At 48.8% G+C, this 23639-nt stretch overlaps 14 protein-coding genes across 15 annotated transcripts; 8 read left to right on the forward strand and 6 right to left on the reverse strand.

The window, feature by feature from the left end:
• Positions 1-272: 272 nt before the first annotated feature.
• Positions 273-2882, reverse strand: TERG_02810 (uncharacterized protein; the record flags this gene model as incomplete). The annotated part of the gene is made up of 2 exons (XM_003235709.2): positions 273-2780; positions 2857-2882. 2 exons carry the CDS (start codon positions 2880-2882, stop codon positions 1328-1330), a joined length of 1479 nt encoding a protein of 492 aa, XP_003235757.1. The 3' UTR covers positions 273-1327.
• A 778-nt stretch (positions 2883-3660) lies between these two features.
• TERG_11901 (uncharacterized protein) lies at positions 3661-3996 on the forward strand (the record flags this gene model as incomplete). The annotated part of the gene is made up of 1 exon (XM_047750943.1): positions 3661-3996. One exon carries the CDS (start codon positions 3661-3663, stop codon positions 3994-3996), a length of 336 nt encoding a protein of 111 aa, XP_047605744.1.
• A 1339-nt stretch (positions 3997-5335) lies between these two features.
• Positions 5336-6278, forward strand: TERG_02811 (uncharacterized protein; the record flags this gene model as incomplete). Its single annotated transcript, XM_003235710.1, has 4 exons — positions 5336-5692; positions 5769-5859; positions 5936-6015; positions 6093-6278. 4 exons carry the CDS (start codon positions 5336-5338, stop codon positions 6276-6278), a joined length of 714 nt encoding a protein of 237 aa, XP_003235758.1.
• A 940-nt stretch (positions 6279-7218) lies between these two features.
• On the forward strand, positions 7219-7635 carry TERG_11902 (uncharacterized protein; the record flags this gene model as incomplete). Its single annotated transcript, XM_047750944.1, has 1 exon — positions 7219-7635. The coding sequence occupies one exon, from the start codon at positions 7219-7221 to the stop codon at positions 7633-7635; it is 417 nt and encodes a 138-aa protein (XP_047605745.1).
• A 653-nt stretch (positions 7636-8288) lies between these two features.
• On the reverse strand, positions 8289-8776 carry TERG_02812 (uncharacterized protein; the record flags this gene model as incomplete). The annotated part of the gene is made up of 2 exons (XM_047747967.1): positions 8289-8436; positions 8541-8776. 2 exons carry the CDS (start codon positions 8774-8776, stop codon positions 8289-8291), a joined length of 384 nt encoding a protein of 127 aa, XP_047603939.1.
• A 1039-nt stretch (positions 8777-9815) lies between these two features.
• Positions 9816-10718, forward strand: TERG_02813 (uncharacterized protein; the record flags this gene model as incomplete). Its single annotated transcript, XM_003235712.1, has 2 exons — positions 9816-10045; positions 10121-10718. 2 exons carry the CDS (start codon positions 9816-9818, stop codon positions 10716-10718), a joined length of 828 nt encoding a protein of 275 aa, XP_003235760.1.
• A 173-nt stretch (positions 10719-10891) lies between these two features.
• TERG_02814 (uncharacterized protein) lies at positions 10892-12049 on the reverse strand (the record flags this gene model as incomplete). The annotated part of the gene is made up of 1 exon (XM_003235713.1): positions 10892-12049. The coding sequence occupies one exon, from the start codon at positions 12047-12049 to the stop codon at positions 10892-10894; it is 1158 nt and encodes a 385-aa protein (XP_003235761.1).
• A 578-nt stretch (positions 12050-12627) lies between these two features.
• On the forward strand, positions 12628-13986 carry TERG_02815 (uncharacterized protein; the record flags this gene model as incomplete). Its single annotated transcript, XM_003235714.2, has 1 exon — positions 12628-13986. The coding sequence occupies one exon, from the start codon at positions 12628-12630 to the stop codon at positions 13984-13986; it is 1359 nt and encodes a 452-aa protein (XP_003235762.2).
• Positions 13987-14804: 818 nt separating this feature from the next.
• TERG_02816 (uncharacterized protein) lies at positions 14805-15728 on the reverse strand (the record flags this gene model as incomplete). The annotated part of the gene is made up of 4 exons (XM_003235715.1): positions 14805-15134; positions 15185-15332; positions 15389-15557; positions 15611-15728. 4 exons carry the CDS (start codon positions 15726-15728, stop codon positions 14805-14807), a joined length of 765 nt encoding a protein of 254 aa, XP_003235763.1.
• A 420-nt stretch (positions 15729-16148) lies between these two features.
• Positions 16149-17346, forward strand: TERG_02817 (uncharacterized protein; the record flags this gene model as incomplete). Its single annotated transcript, XM_003235716.2, has 1 exon — positions 16149-17346. Exon 1 carries the CDS (start codon positions 16894-16896, stop codon positions 17344-17346), a length of 453 nt encoding a protein of 150 aa, XP_003235764.1. The 5' UTR covers positions 16149-16893.
• Positions 17347-17613: 267 nt separating this feature from the next.
• TERG_11903 (uncharacterized protein) lies at positions 17614-18087 on the reverse strand (the record flags this gene model as incomplete). The annotated part of the gene is made up of 1 exon (XM_047750945.1): positions 17614-18087. The coding sequence occupies one exon, from the start codon at positions 18085-18087 to the stop codon at positions 17614-17616; it is 474 nt and encodes a 157-aa protein (XP_047605746.1).
• A 617-nt stretch (positions 18088-18704) lies between these two features.
• TERG_11904 (uncharacterized protein) lies at positions 18705-19095 on the reverse strand (the record flags this gene model as incomplete). Its single annotated transcript, XM_003235717.2, has 2 exons — positions 18705-18833; positions 18916-19095. 2 exons carry the CDS (start codon positions 19093-19095, stop codon positions 18705-18707), a joined length of 309 nt encoding a protein of 102 aa, XP_003235765.2.
• A 644-nt stretch (positions 19096-19739) lies between these two features.
• Positions 19740-20800, forward strand: TERG_11905 (uncharacterized protein; the record flags this gene model as incomplete). Its single annotated transcript, XM_047750946.1, has 1 exon — positions 19740-20800. A coding segment is annotated over one exon (361 nt), but the record flags the coding sequence as incomplete, so codon positions are not given.
• Positions 20801-21133: 333 nt separating this feature from the next.
• Positions 21134-23623, forward strand: TERG_02819 (uncharacterized protein; the record flags this gene model as incomplete). Of its 2 annotated transcripts, XM_003235718.2 has the most annotated exons (7): positions 21134-21796; positions 21890-21960; positions 22024-22137; positions 22205-22287; positions 22341-22742; positions 22798-23123; positions 23192-23623. In XM_003235718.2, the coding sequence occupies exons 1-7, from the start codon at positions 21656-21658 to the stop codon at positions 23621-23623; spliced, it is 1569 nt and encodes a 522-aa protein (XP_003235766.1). In that variant the 5' UTR covers positions 21134-21655. The 2 variants fall into 2 exon arrangements, with proteins under 2 accessions (XP_003235766.1, XP_047605748.1); XM_047749458.1 differs by having other exon boundaries at positions 21134-21960.
• Positions 23624-23639: the final 16 nt, after the last annotated feature.

The raw sequence follows: 23639 nt of genomic DNA on the forward strand, positions 1-23639 counted from the left end.
GGGCTCTCGGAAATCCTGCTGGATCGCTCGGAAAACCTGCGTGTCCAGCCTTGTGCCTTACCGGGAGACAGGTGGCCGTGGCACATTGGTACAAAAAGAAATGGGGGTAAAATCGATGGTCGATGCGACAGACATGTGGCATCACAGAGACAGGAGACTGGAAAGGGATAGAAATCCCTTTCTCAAAATCGTAACGATCGCTTGTTCGGGGAGTCAAAAAAAAATTTTTTTTTTTTTTTTTTCTCATGCCCACGTAATCCCGTATAAAAAAGGGTTGTACCTGAAGGGCACAACCCAAGGGAAGGCGTTTTGGTATGGATTGGATTCACCCAGGGAATGGCAGTTCATTGGTTTGTTCCTGGAACATGCATAAGACCATCTGCGAGCCAGAGAGGATGGCGTTAAAGATTGGAGGCAAATTTTTCTTTTTTTGATTTAATGGTTGCCAACCAGGTTCCATGGATTCAGCCCCAGATGGAGATGACAAAGCGCTCAATAGCCTGGGCCACCATTTATCGGCAAAAATTCTGATCAAAGAAAGCCGTCTACCGTTTGCTTTCATGCCAAAAAAAGCCATTTTTGAAGCCATCGTGGCCCGCACTGCTTCCTGGAGCCCCCTTTGATGCCGGAACATTTTGATATCGACGACAAAATAAGCTGCGGTCAATGCCAAGGCTTGCTGGATTTGTTACATAAGCGTAAACCCTAATCTGTCGCCATATCACATGACTGCCTAAAGAAAGGTTGGAAAAGGAGCGAGCCACGTAAGAGTTTGGGGCACATGAAACTGACAGGATCCGCCGATGGAAGTTGAGTATGGGAAACGCGGGGGGAGGTGACTGTCAACCCTCGACTGAGGGAGTCGAATGACCCTTGCATGCATAAATTGGTTCATGACAAGTACCAGATCTTCGATTGCGATGGGACGTACCCGTCATGACGGTGTTGTCAATCAACAGAGATCGGACAGCACCTATGCCAATCATGTCCTCATGGAAAACCTTACCTGATTAGTATATATATCGGCGACGGCTCGCCTGTCATTGCCTTTCTTCTAGAGGTAGTTACTGGATTCCATACACACTACTCTCTCTTGTCGTCATTTAGTAGAAGTGCCAGCAGTCTGCAGAAAGTAAGGCCTTCCCGTAATACGGCAAACTAGACATCGCAATTGATGCATAAGTACGGAGTATGGGGTTTCGGAATGGGTGGCGTATCGCCGAAGGGGGGAGCCCCAGTAAAGTGAGAAAGGTGGGAGGCTCGGGCGGTTATCTCGGGCCTAGTGAAGGTTGCACAGAATTCAATCCCGTTATCCCTTTCAGCGTACTCAACCATTCCCTCTTCCCTGTAAAATACTTAACACATCACTAACATTGTTCTTGTCTCCCTTTTTCTTCTTCGGACCGCGTTTCCTCTTGTTCTGGCTAGAGCCACGCGGAAGAAACTCCTCCTCATCGTCTTCGCCAAATCTACTATCACCGAAACCCATATCCATATCCAGAGCATCTTCCATCTCCCGGCGTTTAGCTTCCTCGAGAAACGATTTCTGTTTTTCAGCAGACCTTTTATCCACGTCATTGGTGTCGTCGTCAGATATCGGTTCTTGTGTTCTGATTGTCGCGGCCTTCCTCAATGCTTCTCTTATGGTAGGATCGGACATGAGCGGATTGGAACGGTCGGTAGACTCCTGCTCAGACGGTTCTCGTTGCTGTTTGGCTTTACCGGTAGCGAAATAGTCACGCCGCAGTGTTGAAGAGGGTTTGTTTTGGTCGTGTATTCCCACAGCAGATCCAGAAGGGAGTTCCTTTGGTGGTGAAGCGTCCTTTTTGTCACTCTCCTCCTCTGAAGATGTACTCTCATCTTCAGCAGCATTTGCTAAGGGGTTGTAGTCATCTCCAACCCCGGCGAATATATCCTCATCATCCTCAGCCTCCAAAGCGTCAGTAGGCTTTATCCTCGCCAAAACCTCTGCAGGAACATCCATTCCAAGCGGCTTCGCGTTCTTGTCCACAGACAAAAGGTGAGCACCGGCAGCATCCTGCTTGTCCAGCCATCTTATCTTTCTCTTTGTCTTCCCGTCTGCGTCCGTTATGACCAGTATTTCCTTTCGTCTCCCACTTGCATCCGTCTCAACCCACCGTTTCTTCTTACTTTCTGTAGAGCCGATCTTCTTGAATTTGCTTCCAAGTGAGGGTTCCGGTTGCGCCGATTGAGCTAAGCGGCTGGCTTTGAGCTGCTTCAAGATCTCATCGCGTGTCATCTTCTTGCTTCCCACTTGTGCTAAAGGCGCCAGATTGCCTTTCTTCTTCTCTTTGCCCCTTATCTCGACGCTCTCGACTTTGTCCTTCTCCTTCTCCTCCAGGATGCGTTCGAACTCGTCGTCATCGTTCGGTGTCTCAAGTGTTGGATCCTGGCTCTTGGCAGTGATGTCTTCACCTGCTTTAACCCTCTTCAATAACTGCCAGTCAAGTCCCTTGATTAAGTGAGTACTAGAGATATCACCGCCCGCCCCAATCTCGGCTCCTAGTTTGTCAAACGTAGACTGGTCAATCTGCCCAAGCTTCAACATCTCTTCTAGCCCACGAACTCGCTCCTCCCGGTCATCTGTCTCCTTGCCATCATTTCTCCGTCGTAGTGATGCCCTGTCTTCATATCCCGGTGCGTATTTGAACCCTTTTGGGCCAGTAGATGATTTGAATTTCTTTGACGGCGGCTGGTCCTGAGAGTCGCGTCTGTGTTCCGCTAGCTGGCGAGCAAAATCTACGCCTGAAACCGCACGTCTAATATCAGACAATCTACTTAGTATGAAATGTACAAAGGCCTTGCAAAGAAAAAAAAAAAATTGGAGGAACTTACGGTGTCATTGGAATGCTGGATCGCATCCTTGACCCAAGCGCACCGCTTCTTCCTTTAGCAGCAGCATTGTCACCGGATGAGGCTTTTTTCGCCGTAATATCTGCCGGGCCCGGAGGAACCCGTTTTGTTATCAAAAAGTAGCCTCCGAAACTGTTCGTTATTCATCTTGCAGCCCGACAATAACGCAGGTTGGCCCAGCAAGCTCTTCGTGAACAGGCCAACTCCTCAAGAAAACGAAGCTTCGACGTTTACAGGCCTTGCCTATTTCCGTTAGGATGTCCATCACGTGAATTATGATTATGTAATGAATATGTTATGTAATTTTCACGTGATGTCGTCCTGGGGCTTTTTCGTTTTGGTGGATGAAAAAAGCTTTCTAAAAGAAGATAAAAACATGAACGAGAAGAACAAAAACAGCGCCTTCTTTTGTCTGGCTGGCTAACTGTGGGCTGATTCCTAGATTCAACACGTCTGCTCATATTGTGGACTGTTTAAATAGTCGGTGGTTGAGAGTGCGATTCCGAGCCCTCTTTTTCTCGGTCTTTAAAACATCGATCTGCCCCTGGCATGGCCACTGTTTTGCCCCCACTCCCTCGGGCGTTCGGTGTATTGTAAATATTTTCCGGCCCTGTAGGGATAAAACTGCATCCTCACACTTGGGATGAAAATTTGGAACGTCATATCTCTACCTATCACATTTACGGCAACTTCTCCGAGTAGAAGTATGTATTTCAGGCAATCCAGATATAACTGATATCTTGAGTATCGTAAATAGACAGCAGTTTCTACTCGGAGGTTAGCCTCATGGTCTCCGGAGTACCTTCTTCTAGAAGCCAAACAGGGAGTATATTTTTACCCGCCCCCTTTAGTGACTCTTACTATACATGTTATTATATACCTCCTTTAGGGTCAGCAAATCTCCTTTTCGGTTTCTCCATCTTGGCCCCTGACTCTGTTGCCAGTCAGGAAGGAGAGGAACAGGCAGTGATCGAGGGAGTCAGGTATAAAAGAGATATAAGAACAAGGAAAGACAGGTTGACTCGGCATAGTGCTAGCCAGAAATATATTAGCTTGGAAACTCGTGGGCTCATCCTCTGCCCTCTCCGTTCTCTCTCTCCGTTCTACCGGAAAAGTGCCTAGGGAGGATGTACGGAGCAGATCGGCCCTTTCATGCGGATTGTAGATACAAACAAAAGCTATAGGATCAATCGCTGTAGACACACTTCACCCAAACAGGGAGGACGTTGAGCTTCGGGTTAGTGGCAAGTATATATACGTTCCCTACCTACCGCGTTTCAAATGCAGTCTTCCACTCCTTTGCCTGCTCTTGAGCATACAGGTTCGTAGTGTGGGCTAGGAAACTCGATAGCAAACTAATTCTTTGCTGAGTGTTCATTTTCCGTGGAGAAACGATCAACAAGGCGATCTTCATCATAATCAACCTCATAACACCAAGCATGCTTCCTATGAGAGACAAACATAGGCTGCTCCCTAAACAATACTGCTATCTGGGGAGAAGAAGAAGAAAAAGCCCAGAAGCCGGGAGCTTAATTTCTACTAAGAAGATGCAGTATATAGTCTCCTGGTGTACTCCGTACCGCGGGGACTAATCTCCGGTAGTTAACAAGACCCAGTTCCTCGTGATATGGTGTTTAACTTACCGTTTGCTAGCATAATCCACTCCAAACCACCGGCATCAAGCTGTCCCTGAGAGCAGTCAAAGACACCCAGATCTTGCTTATAGGCGAGTGTTTTCTTAGAAGACGTATTTTGTATTTGAACTTCCCAGTGGGGTTTTAGACTGTGCCGAGGTCTTGGGACTTCTGCAGTTATAGATATTCCTCCATAGCCGTATGAATCGGGGCCATCCCAAGAAGTCAGATATTTCCGAGCTTAGTTTATGCTATCACCTAGCCAGCTGTGGGCTCACGTTATGATCGCCAATGATTGACGGCAGAGCTTAGACCATATTCAGTTGATATGCATCTGATCTCTGGTTGTATGCAAACTAAATAGAGCCCAGATGCACTTGGTAGCCACTACTACTGGGTATAAACACCCTGCAAGACCCTAGTTCCACATGGGTCCCCGCCACGGTAGTGACGGTGATCTGCTGCTGCCAGGAACAATGCAGGAACAGTAAAAAAGAAAAAAACTGTAATCCAATCGGGTGAGAGGAGTTAGTTAACCCCTGGGGATGCAGAGCTGGCCCAAAGAAAAGTGTATACTGAGGAAACTGGCGGGAATGTCTCGAGGACTCAACGGTTCAAGCTGTAGCATTCGCCCAAGTGGATGTCCTGTTTCTCCTCCTCCAACCGGGCAGGGATTGCTCCCCTGGTAAAGCTAGTTGAGTGCTTAAGATATAAATGCCCCCTGCTGCCCCCGGTGCTGGCAAGAGAGAACCTGTTGCACAGATTCCAAATTCATTTCGATCAACGCCTCTTCAAGCACCCGAGGCAAAGCAGTCACAGCTGCAGACATGAAGTGGAATCGCGCCGTCTCTCTCATTCTTTGCCTTGCGGCATCTGTCTGCAATGCCGGACGTGACGACTTTTTTAACATTCCAGGACGGGTGCAGTGCAAAGAAGTTCTCGCGATCATAGCCCGTGGAACGAGTGAGCCACCAGGCGAAGGACCCCAGCACATCTTTGGCGAGGAGCTTCAACGGAGGCTGGGTGAGGACCGAGTCGGGCACATTCCTCTTGACTGGCCTGCATCTCTCTTCCCCACTTATGGCGAGTCCGTTCGGAAAGGTACTGAGGCCGTCAAGAGGACGGTCGCCAGATATGTTTCTTCGTGCCCAAAGATCAAAATTGTCCTTCTGGGATTTTCACAGGTGTGTAGATTCATAATTTGTGCAGGGATCATTCATCATTCGCGACATCTGCTAACATGAAATCGCAATCGAATAGGGAGCCCAAGTTCTAAGTGATACAATGTGTGGTATGGCTGAGCATACCTTCCCAAAAACTGATCCTATCGATCCAAGACTAGGAAGGAACAGTAAGTCTTGCTTTTAATTTATTGACGACACTGTTGTGTCGAATGTTTGGAACAAACTGCTGCTGACCGTCTTTAGTCGTTGCCGTTGTTGGAATGGGAGATCCCACCCATAATCCTGGCCAGCCGTACAACGTGGGAACTTCTAAACGCAAAGGAGTAAGTTTGCCCCCCTCGAAGCCATGCTAGGTGAGCATGGTTCAATTGTGGGGATATATGCTGACTCTTCAACTCAGTGGTTCCCCCGTCTCAACGATGAAAGTTGCAGAAGATACGATTGTGTTCGCGTCTCATACTGTGACCATGGCGATATATATTGTGATCATGGTATTGACCCATTGGTTCACAGCAGTTACTTCAAGAACTACTTCGAACATTGCATGAACTTCATGATCAAAAAGATCGAGGGAGTAAATCCTTGATCCTTGATTTTTGAATGCGGGTGTGCATAGATATTGGTATATATACTTGCGGGAGAGCGGCATTCTATGTGAATTTAATAATCAGTAATATATTACTTTTGCCTATTATGGATGCACTGAAGAGTATCATTTTTCAGGTCTGGTGATGGCGCATTTTCCACGACGGTATATTTCCAGTATGGAGATCTGGTATTATAGTGGTTCAGTTCCAATTATTATATTAATTGGATTGTATAAAACTGCCCAGTGACCTTAGAGACTTCACATCTCTATTCTTCAATACTGGAAGTTGGTGAACAAGCGACGAATCAACCCGATTGCCAAATATCGAAATATCGGGCGAGAGAATGGATGGGCTAAACGGACCAAAGCTGCTGGCCTGTCCTGCACTGGCGGTCGGCGTTGAACTGGACAGGCCGATATTTATTGCGCACCTTCTGCTGCAGATGCCTGGTATAGTTATCAGTGAGACATGGTTTCTCCAGACGGCCAGCCCAAACGCCACAAGAAAGATTCTCTGCTGGTCGTCGTGATGTCGTGATGTTGTGATGTCGCGATGTTGTGATGTCGCGATGTTGTGATGTCGTGATGTTGTGATGTCGCGATGTTGTGGTCCAGATTTCCCTCAGCCCAATCACGTGATATATCTTTTTACCCCCTGAGTAGGTTCGAATGTTGGCTGATCTCAACATCCAGATAGAAGCTGAAGCAACGCGACGACAGCAACGAAGATGAGGATACAACCTGCTGAGAGACACGCTACTCGCCTCTCTTGGATAGTCATGTACGTAACTCTCGGGATCAGGTATGGTTCAAGCTCTCTATGTTTCCTAAAAATCTAATATACACACTTCTGACCAGTATCCTCTCTATCGCTGCATCCTTTGTGTTTTCGACCGGTGAATGAGTGGGGAGAGTGCGTATAAGGCTACAAGTAGCTATGGCTTGGGTTTATATCTTAGCCCTGAGTTTTGAGCCTCCTAACCGGACTCGCAGTGCGGTATATCCAACTAGCGACACGAAGAAGCTTACTCCAGAGAAGACACATGGATACGTGAAACTGCCGCTATCTCGCGCCACGATTGCTCCACCGATTGGAGGACTGGTGAGCGTGGCGATAGAGGCAATGGACACGATCATTCCCATCCGGTACCCGAGCTCCTTCATTGGGGATACGGCGGCTATCAATGGTAACCCGAGTCCTATTCCGGCACCAGAGCTGATTCCGAATAAAGCTGCAAATGCAAATATGCCACCCGTACTCCTGCCTGGAAGCCAGAGCGCCAGCACGAGTATAGCTGAGAATAGTGTCACTATGATCATGACGTTGAATCGCCCAATGCGATCGCCAATATAGTTGGGCACCGTACGGCCGATAAAACTTTTCAAAGTTAACAAGAGCACTAACGGCATATGTACATTCTATTGATGCTTACCTGGCACCATTGAGAACGGGTACAAGCGAATAGGCTAGCCTTTGCGGCATGCCATAATGGATGGCAGACACTACTATGTAATCGAAAGGGATAAACATCCCCCCTGGATAAAATGAGTCAGCCCGCCATTCGCATCAGAGAAAAATATGATACCATATACAGAATAAAAAGAACATGGAAAACCACATGATGCTGAAGTTTAACTCCTTCAATGGAAGGAAATAGTTTGATAACTTGAAAGGACGCGGGCCATGGTTGAAATTCGATGTGATCGTCAAATCAGCATATATGAGCAATCCAAGTATTAAAAAGGCGCATATTCGCATGGTCCAGCCGAATCCTACCGCTGGCAGGAGATGCTGAACCATAAGCGGGAATATTACCCCACCTAAGGATGAGCCTGCAACGGTGAGGCCGGCAATGAGGCCCCTCCTCTCTCGGAAGTATGTTTGAGGCTGAAAACAAACGGTCAAAATTTAGCTTGCTTCAACTATTGGCAGAAGTAATGATACATACTGCAGCCATTGCTGGGTTGAAAATAAAAGAAGCCCCGATTCCTGAGCATACAGATTGGCTAAGCACAAACTGATAGTACTTCGTCGAGATGCTTGCCATCATGAGGCCCAGAACATGCAATACTGTTCCAATGAGCAATGGTACCCGCGGACCATATCTGTCGAACAGGCTCCCTGCTACCGGTGACATGAACATCATGAAAAAGACTAAACGTTGGTCGTTAGCAATGGTACAACCGGGACGAACAAACGCACGTTACTACCACCTACATTCCATTGATGTGATCCACGAGATGGTAGACCTAGGATACCCCTTGAGCTGGTTCATTTCATAGTTTGCCTGGAACAATGCTATGCAGTTGACCCATCCAAATGAAACAAATAAGGCTGCAGCCGCTCCTGAAACCGTCAACCATGCCCTGAATCCCCCCTCTGGAAAACTAGGGATGGCATCCTTTGGGAGCTCGCCCTTATTTTCCCTAGACATCTCAATATCTAGCGCTTTCTCAAGGCTACCCACATCAGAAGTAGCAGTCGATTCTTCCATGGTTATGATTGCTTGAACTCAGGGGCGACTGAATGGAAAAAGATGCTACTCATGCAGAAGGGAGCGCATGCTCTCAATCAGCCTGAAGCTTTCCATGGCTCTTATATATTGCTCGTTCCTTCCGGTTATTTCATCCCTGCAATCTGATATCTCCGCCACCTCTGGGATGCATCTTCGGCGATATACTCAATCTGTTCCGGCTCAACGTTATACCGAGTCCTACCACAAAGCCGAACTTAACCTTCCACTCGGATTTAGCTTCACCCTCGGAAATAATCTCGGCCCACAAAAATAGACGCATAGGTTTTTTTATCGACATCAACACGTTTCTTCATTCTCCATTTCTTTGGGGCTGCGATGTGGTTTCGCCCAGTCCTATCAAACATTGAAGAGGCGACCACAGAGATACAATCTGAAGAACACCTAGAAGAAGGGCCCCCGTTTGCCGACTGCGCGGACTGCCCTACTGTTGACACACCAAGTTGAAGCTGCCAGTACTCCAGCACCAGGTCACGAAAATACGTCGCCCACCCGCAGTGAATGACCCCAATCTAGCTGGTCTGCTTGGAAAAAAATTACTAGCTCCCTGCTGTATGGCTGGGATAGTCTAGTTCTTCTAGCCAAGGATGCATACGCGGGCAAACACATGGGACCACGACATGTACTCTGCCCGATGCACTTACCCGTTCGCCTACCGCTTCTGGCTTTCGACTTTGATTCTACGATGGTCTCAACCAGGCTAATATGCTGTAACTCTGTACCTACCCTTTGGCTTCCAGTGGTTCCCCGTGTCTAGCAAACATTGCAATGGACACTTACACTGCCTTTGATTTTATCCACCCTAGATTGCCCAGCAAGCTAGGTTACAAAATTTTCGATTTGGCAAAGTTTGCTTAATATACCCCCAAGATATCGTATACGGCTTGTCTACCATACCTTAACTCGAATGCAAGATAAAAGGACTCTACATTCCCTCTTGGTCTCCATTGTTCCAATCTAATACCCTCAGAGCACAAACTACATTCGTCAAGTATTAACCATGCTTTTGCTTACTCTTCTCTATGCCTTTATTGCTGCCTCCCTCGCGTATGGAGAACCCACAGTGCGGGGAGCTAGAACTTACCCAAGAGGTTCCTTGGGCGTTTCGGAGCTTGACCCGACTATCGCGCACAAGTGCAAGCTCTATCACCAAGTACTCCAAGGAGAAACTTGCTTAGAGATTGCCCTTCAATATAATATCCCGCCCCAGGATTTGTCTCGCTGGAATCAGTGTGTTCTATCATTTCCCCATCCATCTCGGAGGTCTTATTAGAACCCTGTTGCTGATTAATGCCCTCTTTATAGTCTTGGAACTAGATGCTCTAGGCTCAGGCCTGGGAGAGTCATTTGCGTTGGATTGCAAGTTACCTCCAATAAACCAGTTCCTCGCTCAATACCCACTGGCGGTCTTTGGGCGGAAGATGCCCCGACGCCAAGTCAGCCAAATGTCTCTAAGAATTGCGTCAAATGGTATAAAGCGCAGCCAAATGACAACTGCAAGATCATAGCAGAAGAAAAGTTCCATTCCTTCACACTTGAACAATTTATACAATGGAACCCAGACGTGGGTATGGATTGTACAAGTCTATATGCGGGATGGTACTACTGTATTGGTGTTTCCGGATGGTCGTTTCCCACACCGACGAGGGTGCCTATACCAACGACTACCTCGCCAGTAATAACGACACTTACCCCCATCCCAACCGGCCCTGGCCCCGAGCGTCAACAGCCAGGAACGATTCGTGGCTGTAGGGCATTTCATTATGTTCGGCCAAACGATAACTGCATCAAGATTGAGGAAGCATATGGCATTTCCGATGCTGATTTTCATAGGTGGAACTCCGAGATTGATCCTGCTTGTTTGAATCTCTGGGCTGGCTACTACGTGTGTGTCGGGGTATAAGGAGGATGACCTCTTTACTTAGAAACGATGAGGACATGACAGTATCTTCTATTTCTGGTGGTATCAGGATCAAGCGAACTCTATTAATTCTGACTCGAGAATATCATTTAAAGTTTCTCGGCTTTCTATTCTCCCAGCGATTATCTGCATATATTGTTGCATGTGCCTGACCTTTAACAGTAACCTCTTGTATCGACGGCAATGAGTTTTCCGCCTTCTGTCACTGTTCCGTTGATCGGGAAGTTGAACGCGCCGGATGTTATAGCGTACATGGTATGTGTGTCACCAGGGAGCTTCCCGAATGCCGGCTGGACCACCCCAGACACCGTTAGTTCGTCTGGCTCACCCAAAACTACGGTGACATTACCATCGGGTGAGACTGTGATCAAACGGTTATCTGCATTGGTTGCAACCCACATCGTGTCGCTATTCCTTGGTCCAAATGTGAAGTTGTCAAGGAAGAATGAGCGGACCTCTTTAAACAGCTCTCCCTTCGCTCCAGACGCCGCGAAACCTTTCCGTGTCATGGGGATACGGTAAATTCTTGCCTCGAAGCTGTTAGTCCAGTATAGGTATCCCTTGTGGTACTGCAGTCCATCGATTCCGAACTGTGTCGCTGCCCACGGAGGACCAGGCATAGCTGGATCTTGAATTCCGAGCTTGTACTTGCGAGCAACGGTGTCCACATGCCATACCACCCCGACAGTCGAGTCTGCAACTAACAGAGTGCTGGGATCATCTGGGACGACATCCAATCCTGACAGGAGGCCACCGTTGGGGATATGGACGAGCTCCTTGACAATCGCCTTTCCAGGGTTCAATCGACGGCGAGTAGGACGAAGATCGAGCTCCCAGACACCAAAAGTGCCGTTGATACCGATGCCCAAGTGGACTTGCTGGCCTGCGAAAAAGGCGTAGACGTCAGGCCGTGTTTCGATGATACTGGTTGTAACGTTTACGACTTCGGGGTCGAACTGGTAGACCTGGGTGACTTTGGGTGACTTCGTCGTGGGGCCTGAGACATAGTAAATCGTCCCCTTTGGCCAGGCGGTAGTTAGGAGGATGTCTCCATTTGATCGAACGTAGAGACTTTGTAGATATGTCGGGTCTGGGAATTGATGGAGTACCCGATATGGAAGTGGGAGAGACGGCCGGCACTCTGTGATAGCATTCACAAGAAACGGCAATAGAGAGATCAGAGCGAAGAACCGGCCGCAACTAAAGAAGCCCATGATTCCCTGCAGATTGACGATGGTATTTGCTAGCATGCCACCATGGAAGGGGGTAACTAAGCAGCTTCTGGTGTCGTTGACCTGGCCTGTGGCGGCCATCCCGCGATCATATATACCAGGCTACCAAAAGCCCGTACAAGGACTCCAGGGACCTCTGCAAACGCAGATGGACTTCGTTTTGGGCCATAACCTCCGAATACTCCATTTGTGCTATTCCTCCGAAAACATCCCAGGGTTCGATTTTCCGAGCGTCTTTCTTCCGCTCCCTCCGATTGCACGAACTCGAACTCTCCCCAATGATATCCCTGCAAACTTGCATAACGACGCCTAGTGTCCCTGGTTATTCGAGCCTAGCTTGGTTCATTATGTTGGCTGATGACCCTGGAGTTACTCGCTATATTCCATACCTTGTTCTATATGACCGGCTGGATACCCACTGTAGCCTGAGCTTGGCTCCGTGCCTCCTTTCGGCTATATCGGAGCATCTCAGCTTTGTCAAGAGCTTTCGACTCGCTCTGAGAAAGAGATCATGGCCGTTGATCTAGGAGCATAAGTACATCGGGTGTCGCACCGAGCAGGCGCGCCATTCTTGAGCTATTCCTCTGCCGGTAGAACCCCGAGTTCATTTCCAGTGGTATATATTTCCACCTTGTTGGAGAGCAAACTCCGTCTCCAATATGAAGCTACCTCTTCTTTCCTTCCTGGCCCTGGCATCCTGCTGTCACGCCCTACCAAAGATTCCTGGCAACAGTTTAGATATTAAACGGGCGACATGCGAAAACACTCCTACTTCTCGGCACTGCTGGGGGAAATATGATATCGACACGAACTATTACACTACGATACCAGACGCAGGGAAAACGGTTGAAGTTTGGCTGTCGGTTGAAGAAGGGATATGCAACCAAGATGGATATCGACGACCATGCATGACTTTTAATGGCACCATGCCGGGCCCTGCCATTGTTGCCGACTGGGGAGATGATCTCGTTGTCCATGTTACCAATAATATGAAGAGCAATGGCACTGCCATCCATTGGCATGGTGTTCGACAACTCAATAGTGTCGAACAGGACGGAGTCCCAGGTGTTACTCAATGCCCAATCCGCCCGGGAGAAAGCTACACGTATAAGTTCAAGGTCACCCAATACGGATCGAGTTGGTACCACAGCCACTTTTCTCTTCAATACACGGAAGGGCTTTTCGGTCCCCTTATATTCAAGGGCCCTGCAACCGCGAATTATGACGAAGACAAGGGTGTTCTGTTCCTCCAAGATTGGTCACATACATCTACTTTCACCGACTGGAGTGCGAAGGAAAAGTATGGTATTACCAAATCATTGAACAGTCTTCTGATCAATGGTACGAACACATTCAACTGCACTGGTTCGACGGACCCCAACTGCGTTGGAGGGGGTAAGAAGTTCGAAACAGTGTTTGAGCCTGGAAAGAAGTACCTCATCCGTCTGGCCAACGTGGCAATGGATAGCCTGTTCCAGTTCAATATTGATGGCCATAAGTTCAAGGTTATTGCCGTTGACTTTGTCCCAATCGTACCATATGAGACTGACAACGTTCTGGTCAACGTCGGTGAAAGATACGATATTGTGGTCGAGGCAAATGCTACTCCGGGAGACTATTGGATGCGTGGCGGCTGGCTGAGAGCTTGTCAAGGTGTCGCAAACGATAACCCCGGCTCCATCACGGGCATTGTACGGTATAATTCCAGAAGCACCAAAGAGCCAACTACCACCAGCACAGTTCAGCCACCAAAGTTCTGCGCAGACGAACCAGCTACTAAACTAGTACCTCGCGTGAAGTTTGATGTCGGCGCCATCTCTGGCACGACTGTCGAGGGAATAAACGTCCGCCTCACACATGCTGCCCTCTTTCAGTGGACTATTAATGGCAGTAGCTTGGCCTTGGACTGGAATAAGCCAACCCTGCAATATGTCTTCAAGAACGCATCATACATCCCCACCCCTTACAATGTGGTGTCTGTTGAGGTAAGTGTTACCCATATTTCCGTGATGATCTAACATTTTCTAATATTTGAAATAGAGAAAGAATCCGACTGGTGATGAGTGGGCGGTGTTAGTAATTCAGAATACTGCGGCAGCACTCTTTGCAAAGTAAATACCATTTAACCATTTTTGATCTACGCGAACTCTTGAGAATATTGTTGGCTAATAGTGTCTGGTTTATAGTATTGCCCATCCCATCCATCTCCATGGACATGACTTCTGGATTCTTGCTCAGGAAACGGGCAAGCTATGGGACGGAAACATGGACTCCTTCAAATTAAAGGGTGTACCGCGAAGAGACACTGCTTTGCTTCCTGCCAGAGGATATCTTGCAATCGCTTTCCGACTTGACAACCCTGGTGCATGGCTTATACATTGCCATATTGCATGGCACAGCAGCCAGGGGCTGGCATTGGAATTCGTTGAGAGTCCACACTCTATATCAGTCAATAGTGGAGCCCGAAAAGTTTATGACGATACTTGTGCTTCGTGGGAGAAGTGGTCTCCAAGCTCTCCCTGGCCACAAGATGATTCTGGTATATAGAAGATTCCCACTTAATATAACTGGACAGCTTTTATCAACTTTAGACAGCACTTAATTCTTGTAAGTTATACATACGTCATGTCTACTAGCTCGAACATATATTTCTTGGGAAGAATGCTCTGAAGAGATATCTGTATGCCGAATCAGATGATATGAAGTATGTAAACTGACAATTTAAACCTAAGCCTTGACCGGCAGTAATTTTGGCTAAACCTATACCTATCAATGTACAACTAAAATATGGCTGTGGGCATATTCAGTAAGGAATTGTAATCGACAGCTACATGATTTACCAATGTTGGTTGAAGAAGCGAAGAACGGTCTTGTAGCCACGAATATACTCCTCCTTCGACCTGGGATCGGCAAGGTCAGCTCGCGCCGCCATCCAGCCATGAACCTGGTCACCAAAGGTCTCAACATGATGTGGAACATTCAGTTTGCTCTCAAACTCCTTGATAACATCCGCTGGCTCTTCCTGGGATGCAAGGAGCATATACGGCACTCGAATTTTGTCTGCGCCAGTGGTGTCTACCATTGCCGGATGGATACCAGCAGCAATGGAGAATGGGTTAGAATCACGAGAAGTCACAAGTTCGGTGACCTTGCCTCCCCAGCAGTACTAAAAGCCATTAGTGGGCTTGCTTAACAGGTATATAATAGCGGACTTACACCGATGAGAGCCCAAGATTGGATAGATGGGTTCGCAGCCTTGAGGGCCTCAACGTAGCCCGGCAGCGCGTCAGCAACTCCATGAGGAGCATTATTCCCAAACCAGGCACCAAGGTCTTTCTGCTTCTGCTCAGTGTCTGGAGGGTACCTAAGAAATCCGAGCGTTATTCGCGGTCTCATTGAAGAAAATGGCGATCAGCTTACCACTCAGTGGGACATGGATTTCCTTTGAACCAGTCAGGCATGAACACTTTGTATTTGTTACCGCTACTGGCTCCGAGGATGTCGGCTCCTTGAACGGTCTGGTCGACATATCCAAAAATATCAAACACGGCGACAATGCCCTTGGTTGCGTCAGAAGCTCCAGTGACGTCTAGTTATATGGTCACTAGTCTGTGGAATATCACAGGGTGTAGACGGACGTACATGTTTTCAGGCCTCCGAGCTCTTCATATGAGCCCTTGGGAACATATCCCGACGTAATGACGGGTGGGATATTACAGCAGGCCTCGTTATGGCCGTGGGTAGCAGGCATGGTAGACATGGTGGCGGCTTGTAGACAGTGGTTTATGGAGGGGGGTGGATGGGTTTTCTTCAGCTGCTGAGCGCGTGTACTGGCTGACTGCAAGGTCGAAAGAGTCCTAGTTGACTGAGACAGTGACAACGGAGGACAAGAGGGTGACGTCAATCTTATAGAAGATGGAGAGGCGTCCGGTACGGGTGATAACACCGCTGGGTATGCCCTGAGAGCAGAGCGGATGGCGCGTTTGGTCACTCTTCCAGGTATCTGCGAAGACATTTTGACCCTGCAACTGTCACGGGTAACTTTACTCTGGCTCGTCCACTATGCAACTACCGATTCTCGACTGGACCAGACGTGTTCAAGTAGTCCGACTTCTCGCTGGAGCGAAAGCAGACGAAGTAGACAAAAAAGGGGCCAAACCAGCGGCGGCTGCCCGGCCACATCGGAGTTTAGAGCTTCGGAGCTTCTTTTCTGGAGGCAGCGACCATCCGACCACCGGACCTGCATTGTGGCCATGCGCCATGCAACCTAAGACCTAAGCATTGATAGATACGAGATGTCTTCCGGTAGTTACGTCGAGCGACACGCAGGTCGGATCAAAGAAACCTCGAACTGGCTAATCTAGTTCGTTTAACAAGCAAATGTCGGATGGTCGGAGCACCCAAAGCGGACGGTCAAGTGGGGCCAACCTTAACTAGCGGGCCAACTTAAGCTTAAAATACTTTATTTCTCTCCTCTTCAATATCATTATTGTTTGCGCCGACACGGAAAGCCACGCAGTGTGTAGTACCGTATGTCTAGCGCTCGACAGGAGACAAATAATGAGAAGAGCCCCCTGGAAGGTCTTCTGGAAGGGGAAAACGTCTTCTTCTTGCTGATGCTTTTCTTTTGAAAAATGTTTTGTCCAAAGCGAGGACGGTCGGAGCCGGAACTTACTACACTCGGAGGAATTGACTAGAAAGGAAAGCCGGCGAAGTTGATATTCTGTGTCGAGAGAGGTATGGATAGCTGCAGAGAGGCCATTCAGGTGCAAGTGAAAGGATTATTGGCTCTATTTAAATCGGTAACTGCTGTTGTTGCGGGAGGACAACCTAGACATAGAGGGAGCCACTTTTCAACCGTCATCCACGTCCTCACAATCTCATCATAATACGCCAAAGAAAAACAGCCGCGCCAGCCATTCAAAATGTCAATTCCCAGCGTTCCCACGGGCGTCATTGTTCCCATGCCTACCTATCTCTTCAGTGCAACAGTGACGCTCGCAAAGCCACTCGACCCAATTCCACTCCTCGAGGGTGGCGTCCGCATCGTTGAGCCCATCACCGGCGGAACCATCGAAGGCCCGGCTTTCAATGCCACTATCGAAGGCGGGGTCGCCTCCCCAATTATCGTCAAGGGTGATGATGGGGCAAAAGCGCAGATGGCATACATTTACGCGTACGGCCATGCCAGCGACGGATCGCCGTTTTATATCGAGGAAAGCGGTATCGGGTCTGGCGCAACTCAGAACACTAGATTGATTATCCAAGTTGGAGGAAAGTACCAGGGTCTCCAGACGATGTATGTGCTAGGACAGCCAACAGTCAACGAGGCCAGGACCGTGGCATCGGTGGAGTGTTTTAGCATACCGCTTCCCTGAGTGTAACAATAGGATAATGGGAACGGCTGATGGAGAAAATCCGGTCCTTTGCAATCATAAACATGTATACTGCCGTATGTGCATAGTTAAGTTTCAAAGAAAATGAAATGGTAGCATCCCATGGCACCATATTATCTGGACTAGTCATAAATATACAGGTTTCAAAAAAGAGTAATGGGTATAGTGAAGGGGAAGAAGGAATATTAAATATCATCACACATGTATCGTATGGATTATATCACTGGGAGACTAGCGAGCTCGCTATGGCTATCGACTCGCTGCATCAGAATTCGAGCGGTGTTCATCTTGCACATGGACGGTCCAGTCCGTTGTGTACCTGATGATGAGTTTATCGGGCCCTTCCTCTTCAATCTGAGACCGGCTTTCAGTGAGTATCCTGCTGTCCGAGAAAGCGTCCGCATGCTGGCTGTATTCATCCGGGCGAAACGACCGCTGCGTACCCCCGAGTTTGTTTTGTATCGAGCCCTTGACGCTCTTGAGCTGTCGCTGACTCGACGCCCCTATTCCACGCGGATGGACAACACGCCTCAGACTGGTCATGGCATATTCGGTAAACGTATTATCGTACACTCCGCCGGCCAAACGGCTTTTAAAGGAGATACTGAGCAGACCGGTATTCGCCCTGTCCATAAATGGCTTGAAACCTGGGAGACAGGTAATGATCGTGTTGAGCATTGCATGGCACTGCGTTGCAACATGGTAAGGGACGCTATCGAACATGATGTCCCCTGAGCCGTCAATATCCTTAAGATATGTTGCTCGCAGGATAGAGGCTGCTATAACACTGGTTTATAATCCACTTATTAAAAGCTGTAAATGATTAGAAGAGATGGAATAAATGGAGAACTTACACTCCTCTGCTGGAGAACACGCCAAAGACGATTCTCTTCTGTATTTTGTTCATCTGCAAGTCCCATAAAATCCATCCCGGCACCACAATTAGACAGAGGTCGGTGAACACGTCTATACCCGTGGCAGCCGACCAGAATGCGACCTAACACGCATTAGCACGCTACACAGCTATAGAGGAAAAGTCAGAGGCTGGTCATATCATACTATGTTGAAACACTTTGCAGTGGAACGCGGGTCCCAAGGTGCAGAGACGCCGCACTGGAGTCCGTACACGATGATTGATATCACCGTCCAGGCCAACAAGAAGATCAGGGAGCCCTTGATCACGCCTCTATACTTGTTTGCCGGGACAACTCGCTCGATGAAGCTAAGAGTAGACAGCTTTGCCAGCGAAATGGCCAGGATATACATGATCGACGAGGCAAACACGTCCTAACTCCTCCATGTTAGACACTCTGAGAGTCAGAGACAAGAGGAGTGAACAGCTAGACATATCCTGCGTAGCGTACCTGTCCAGCTCTTGACACCTGGGCTTCGGTCAGCTTCGACTCACGCCGCCCCAGGCCGTGAGTGACCGCCAGGGATATGGCTATGACGCCGCCGACATTGACAAGCTGTGGCCGAGTCAGCATGATCCATATACTATAGCTATGCCCTAGCTGGACAAGGGCCTCGGGGGTTGGTTGATATCCATACCATGGAGCCCACAACAATGGCATCGTCCATTCCGGGGATGTGGGATGTCAGATATCGGACTGCCAGTCTGAGTGCCGTCGCCAGAATCATCACCACCATGGCAAACCAGGTCACGATCTGGATGATGGGCCCATGGTTATCGGGCGTCACTACCGTGTGCCTCACACCATCAGTCTGCATAGCTCACGACGACAGAAAACGAAGGGTTAGCGATGTATGGGGTCAGTCTCGACGGGGGGACTGAGAGGCTCTTGATGCCAGAGTGATGATGGGTAAAAATCCATGGGCCAATGCTGCCAACGCAGGACAGGACGAAGACGGGATATTATCTATCTACACGAAAGCAACGCTGGATTCCAGGCAGAAAACGCCGGCGTTGGACGGTTTCAAAAAAGGCACACCAGCAGCTCTAAAGATAAAAGAAAAGAGACGAAGCACTAGAAGTCAAAAGCAGAAGAACTGACGATCTGGAGGCCCAAGAGCCAGAACGTCTATTCCCGAACGAAGGCAGGCTACTGTGGCGTGCGAGAGCGAGACTGGCCGGGCTTCGAGGGAAAGGCTCTGGCTGGATAAAACAGTTGGACGAAGAGCCATGGAAAGACGAAAAGATGGAAGGGGGAAAAAAGGAATGAAATGAATCTTCTTCATCCTGCAGAGGACGGCTGGCCCGTTACAAGTCGACATGCCAATCCGGGTGTCATATCCATCCCTGGAATCAGCGTATGCTGCACGATATACGGAGAGCGCACGAAGCCGTAACTAGCGGCAGCGGCAGCGGCCCTTCGAGCCTCTCGCTGAGCAGCCATCAAACTCCCAGGGGGCATCATGCCATCACTCAGACAGACAAGGCTCGAGACTTGGGCAGAGCAAGCCACCCCGGTCTCGTCCCCTGCCTCGCCCTTTTCATGTTACGAGGCATGCCTAATTTACCACGCAGACGGCAATAGTGGCCAGGCTAGGCAATCCTTGCGCTCTGAGCTAAGCTGCGAGCCAAAGAAGCGAAGCGATAACCACCGGTTCTTCCGAGAGCGCAGGCAAAAAAGTCACCGTTGGCGTGAGTCTCACACTACTTCATACATGGAATCCGACTTTAGTTATCCTTTTCTCTCTCTGCTTCGTATCAGAACAGGCTTCCTGGCCAAGAGATCCGAGGGCAAAACGGTGGGATGGGGGTCTGCTGTTTGACCGTCTGGCGATCTCGAAATCCTGGCCCGTATCAATTACGAGCGCCATGCCAATATTCCAGCTTAATCAAGGACGCTAACTGGAGGGCTTGGACCCCCGACCCATGATTAGGGGGTGTATTGGTATCTCCCATACGCAGCTGCGAGGAAATCGCCCTGCTGATAGCGTGGGGACCCATACATACTCTCCCTTTTATGGTTTGGGATGCGCCTCTGAACCAAGTTGCTTCATCGTGGCCGCTTGACCTGCAACTAAACTGCATGGAGGATTCTTCTCCAGTCCAGATGGAGACGGGTTATCCCCTTTTCTGCTCTGATCTCCAGCAGAAGTAGATGCTATTGGGCGCCAGCAAGAGCTCGACTGAGTTAGTGAGCGACGCACCCTGCATATACTCTGGACTGATATGGAGACACTGGAAAGTTCTATTTTCTTTCTCCACTGCCTGCTCAACTCTCTGCATGGCCAGATCGTTACTCCAGAGACAGGCCTTCACCCGCCCAAGGCTGTCTCTCTCCAGGCTCCTGGGAAAACTCAACAGGATGCCAGCTGCCGATCGAGCGTATTATTATTGTATCCACTCCGTACGGAGTACGGATAGTTAAGTATCTGTGTAAGTATGTGGGCGGTGGCCGGCTGGGGAATGCATGGTGGCCGAATGCTACTCTGTGTCTATCTTTCAACAGACATGGAAGAGACACAGCCATCTGAGTCTCGGCCCTCATGCACCCCGTAATTAGTCCAGTGGCGGGCCAACCTTCGGAGAGAAGCACAAATCAATTGTTGTGAATACGGAGCAAGCGTCAGATACCATCGCCCAAGGGACAAGCACAGAGGCCGTGAGCCGCCCCTCGTCCGCCAATCCGCAAGGGAGCAAAGAGCGGGATGCAAAGGAAAAAGATCCCTGAACCTGCCAAGCAGTGTCGAATCTCCAGACATCCAGACACTGTCGATAAACGGCTTGTGCAGCCCATTCTCCTGGCGCTCTCGCCTGTGGCTTGCCTGCTAGTCGCATATTTGGGGGGGAGAGGCTTGTACGCTGGGTTTTTCGGGACGAGAAGCGCCCGCGAGCGAGCTTGGCTGGGGGTGAAACGTACTCTTACGAGACGTTCACTGACGGAGCTTCAATGTTTAAATGTGCACAGGGTAACTCTAACTACTCTGTCAGAGAGGCATAAGTTGTAGCGGTTAGCTGTTTGTCGAGAAAAAGGGTGCTGCGTCTGCCCCTTTGCAGCGCATATTCGCATATTGAGATCCCAACAGGGCACCAAATATGCAGCCAACAGGGCCGCCTGTACCTACATAAGACTGCGACGATAATATCCTACCCCGGTCTCCTTTCAAGGGAGAGAGGAAAAAAAGAGAAGCTGGCCGGGGAGCCCTACATGCAGTTCCCGCAATCCACATTGCATCTGCATTTCCCTCCGTTCTTTTCTCTTACTCTGGTCCCTCTTTGACGTCCTCCCTTTTTTCTCTCGAGAGCTGCTCACAAAACGGATTTGTTTCAAACAGCGGATAGTCAATCAGTTTCTCTACTCCTCGAGAGGAATTTATCACCATGGCGCTGGGACAGTCAGAGGAGAAGATCATTTCTCAGGTGGAGAACCGTCCTGTTAACCACTATGATGGCGAAGCAGCGGCACGGTCAGATCAAGATGCCGCTGACATGGCCAGGCTGGGTGTGGCCCAAGAGACAAAGGTCTGTAGGCTCTAAACCGTTGCAATTGTTGGATAACCTGGGGAAAGCCGGCCTGACTTGACAGGCAACTAACAGCCTTGCATTGCACGATAGAGACGATTCGGTTTGGTGACAATATTAGGATTCACAACATGTATCATGGGGACATGGGAATCAGGCCTCCCGTATGTTTTCATTCCTGTTTAGCAGCAGAGAGAACGGCTAAAAAAGTACTAATTTACATACAGATTCTTCCTTACCGCGTATATCAATGGAGGACCGGTTACTATGGTCTATGGCTTCATTCTGGCCTTCTTCGGGTCTCTGGCGACATGTGCCTCTCTTGCTGAGATGGCTTCAATGTAAGCTCCTATGCTTCCACACCCCTATTGTTGTAACTAGAGGGACCGCATTACTGATTGTTGAAAGGTACCCTATTTCTGGAGGACAGTACTATTGGGCGTCTCTTCTCGCCCCCCCAGGAAAGGTCAAATTCCTTAGTTTCTTGACTGGTAAGTATGCCTGGCTGACCTACCCTAACATGATTATAGCTGAATAAATCTAGGCTGGCTCTCTGTCCTCGGATGGCAGTCTGCCTCTACCACTGGTACATATCTTGGGGGTACCATCATTCAGGGGGTTGTCAAGCTCAACTACCCTGAATACACGCCTGAGAGATGGCAGGCTACACTTATGTTATATGCAGTCCTTATTCTCTCTCTCTCTGTTAATGTTTCTCTCGTCAAGTGGCTGCCTGGAGTTGAAGGAGTCATCTTGATTATTCACGTCGTTGGATTCTTCGCAATCATGATACCCCTGGTCCACCTAGCTCCTATTAGTTCAGCTAAGTTTGTCTTCACCGAGTTCATAAACACCTCCGGCTACAGCAGCAATGGACTATCCTGGCTGATCGGCCAGTCAGCCAGCGCTGTCTTGTTCATTGGATACGACGGCGCATGTCATATGGGTAATCATCTATACATTACCTCTGTTCAAGTATTGCAATGCTAACAATACTATAGCTGAAGAAGTACAAAATGCGCGCATCAACGTCCCCAGGGCCATGTTCTTTACAATGTTTATCAACGGTGCCATGGGACTGGCAATGTACCTTGTCATCCTTTTCTGCATCGGAGACATAGACAAGGTCATTAACACAGAAACCAAGGTCCCTTTCATTGAGCTATTCAGAAATTCCACCCAGTCAAACACGGCTGCCACCGTCCTAACCTCCTTATTGATAACAACATACATTGTTGCAAACTTCAATTTCATGGCCTCTGCTTCAAGACAGGCTTGGGCCTTTGCCCGTGATGGCGGTCTACCGTTCTCACATCTCTTGCGGAAGGTACTGTTAGACGACTCGATTTATCTATCTTGGAAAATTCAAGAAGCCTTCTAACAGGCATATAACAGATTGACCGCAAACGATCAATTCCTCTTTTCGCAATCGCCCTCACTGGAGTACTTAATGCCCTCCTTGGATTGATCAGCATTGGCTCAAACGTCGCTTTCTCTGCCGTCGTCTCCCTGGTCGTATCCGGTTACATGTCCTCCTACGTTATCGTCATCTGTGTTATGATTCATAAACGACTTACCCATGGGAAGATCGAGTTCGGCCCATGGAATCTTGGTCGGTACGGCCTACCGATCAACATTGTTGCCGTCATATATACCACTGTGACAGTCATATTTGCGTTTTTCCCTCCCTCCGTCCCCGTCACTGCTGAGAACATGAATTATTCTGGCCCTGTTTATGGTGTGGTCGTTGCCTTTGGAATTGTGTACTATATTGTACGCGGCCACAAAACATATACAGGCCCGAAGCTGCCCCGGAATGGACTGTAGGGGTTATATTATTAAT

This window comes from Trichophyton rubrum (assembly GCF_000151425.1).
Source record: "Trichophyton rubrum CBS 118892 genomic scaffold supercont2.3, whole genome shotgun sequence".
NCBI classification, from domain to species: Eukaryota; Fungi; Ascomycota; class Eurotiomycetes; order Onygenales; family Arthrodermataceae; genus Trichophyton; species Trichophyton rubrum.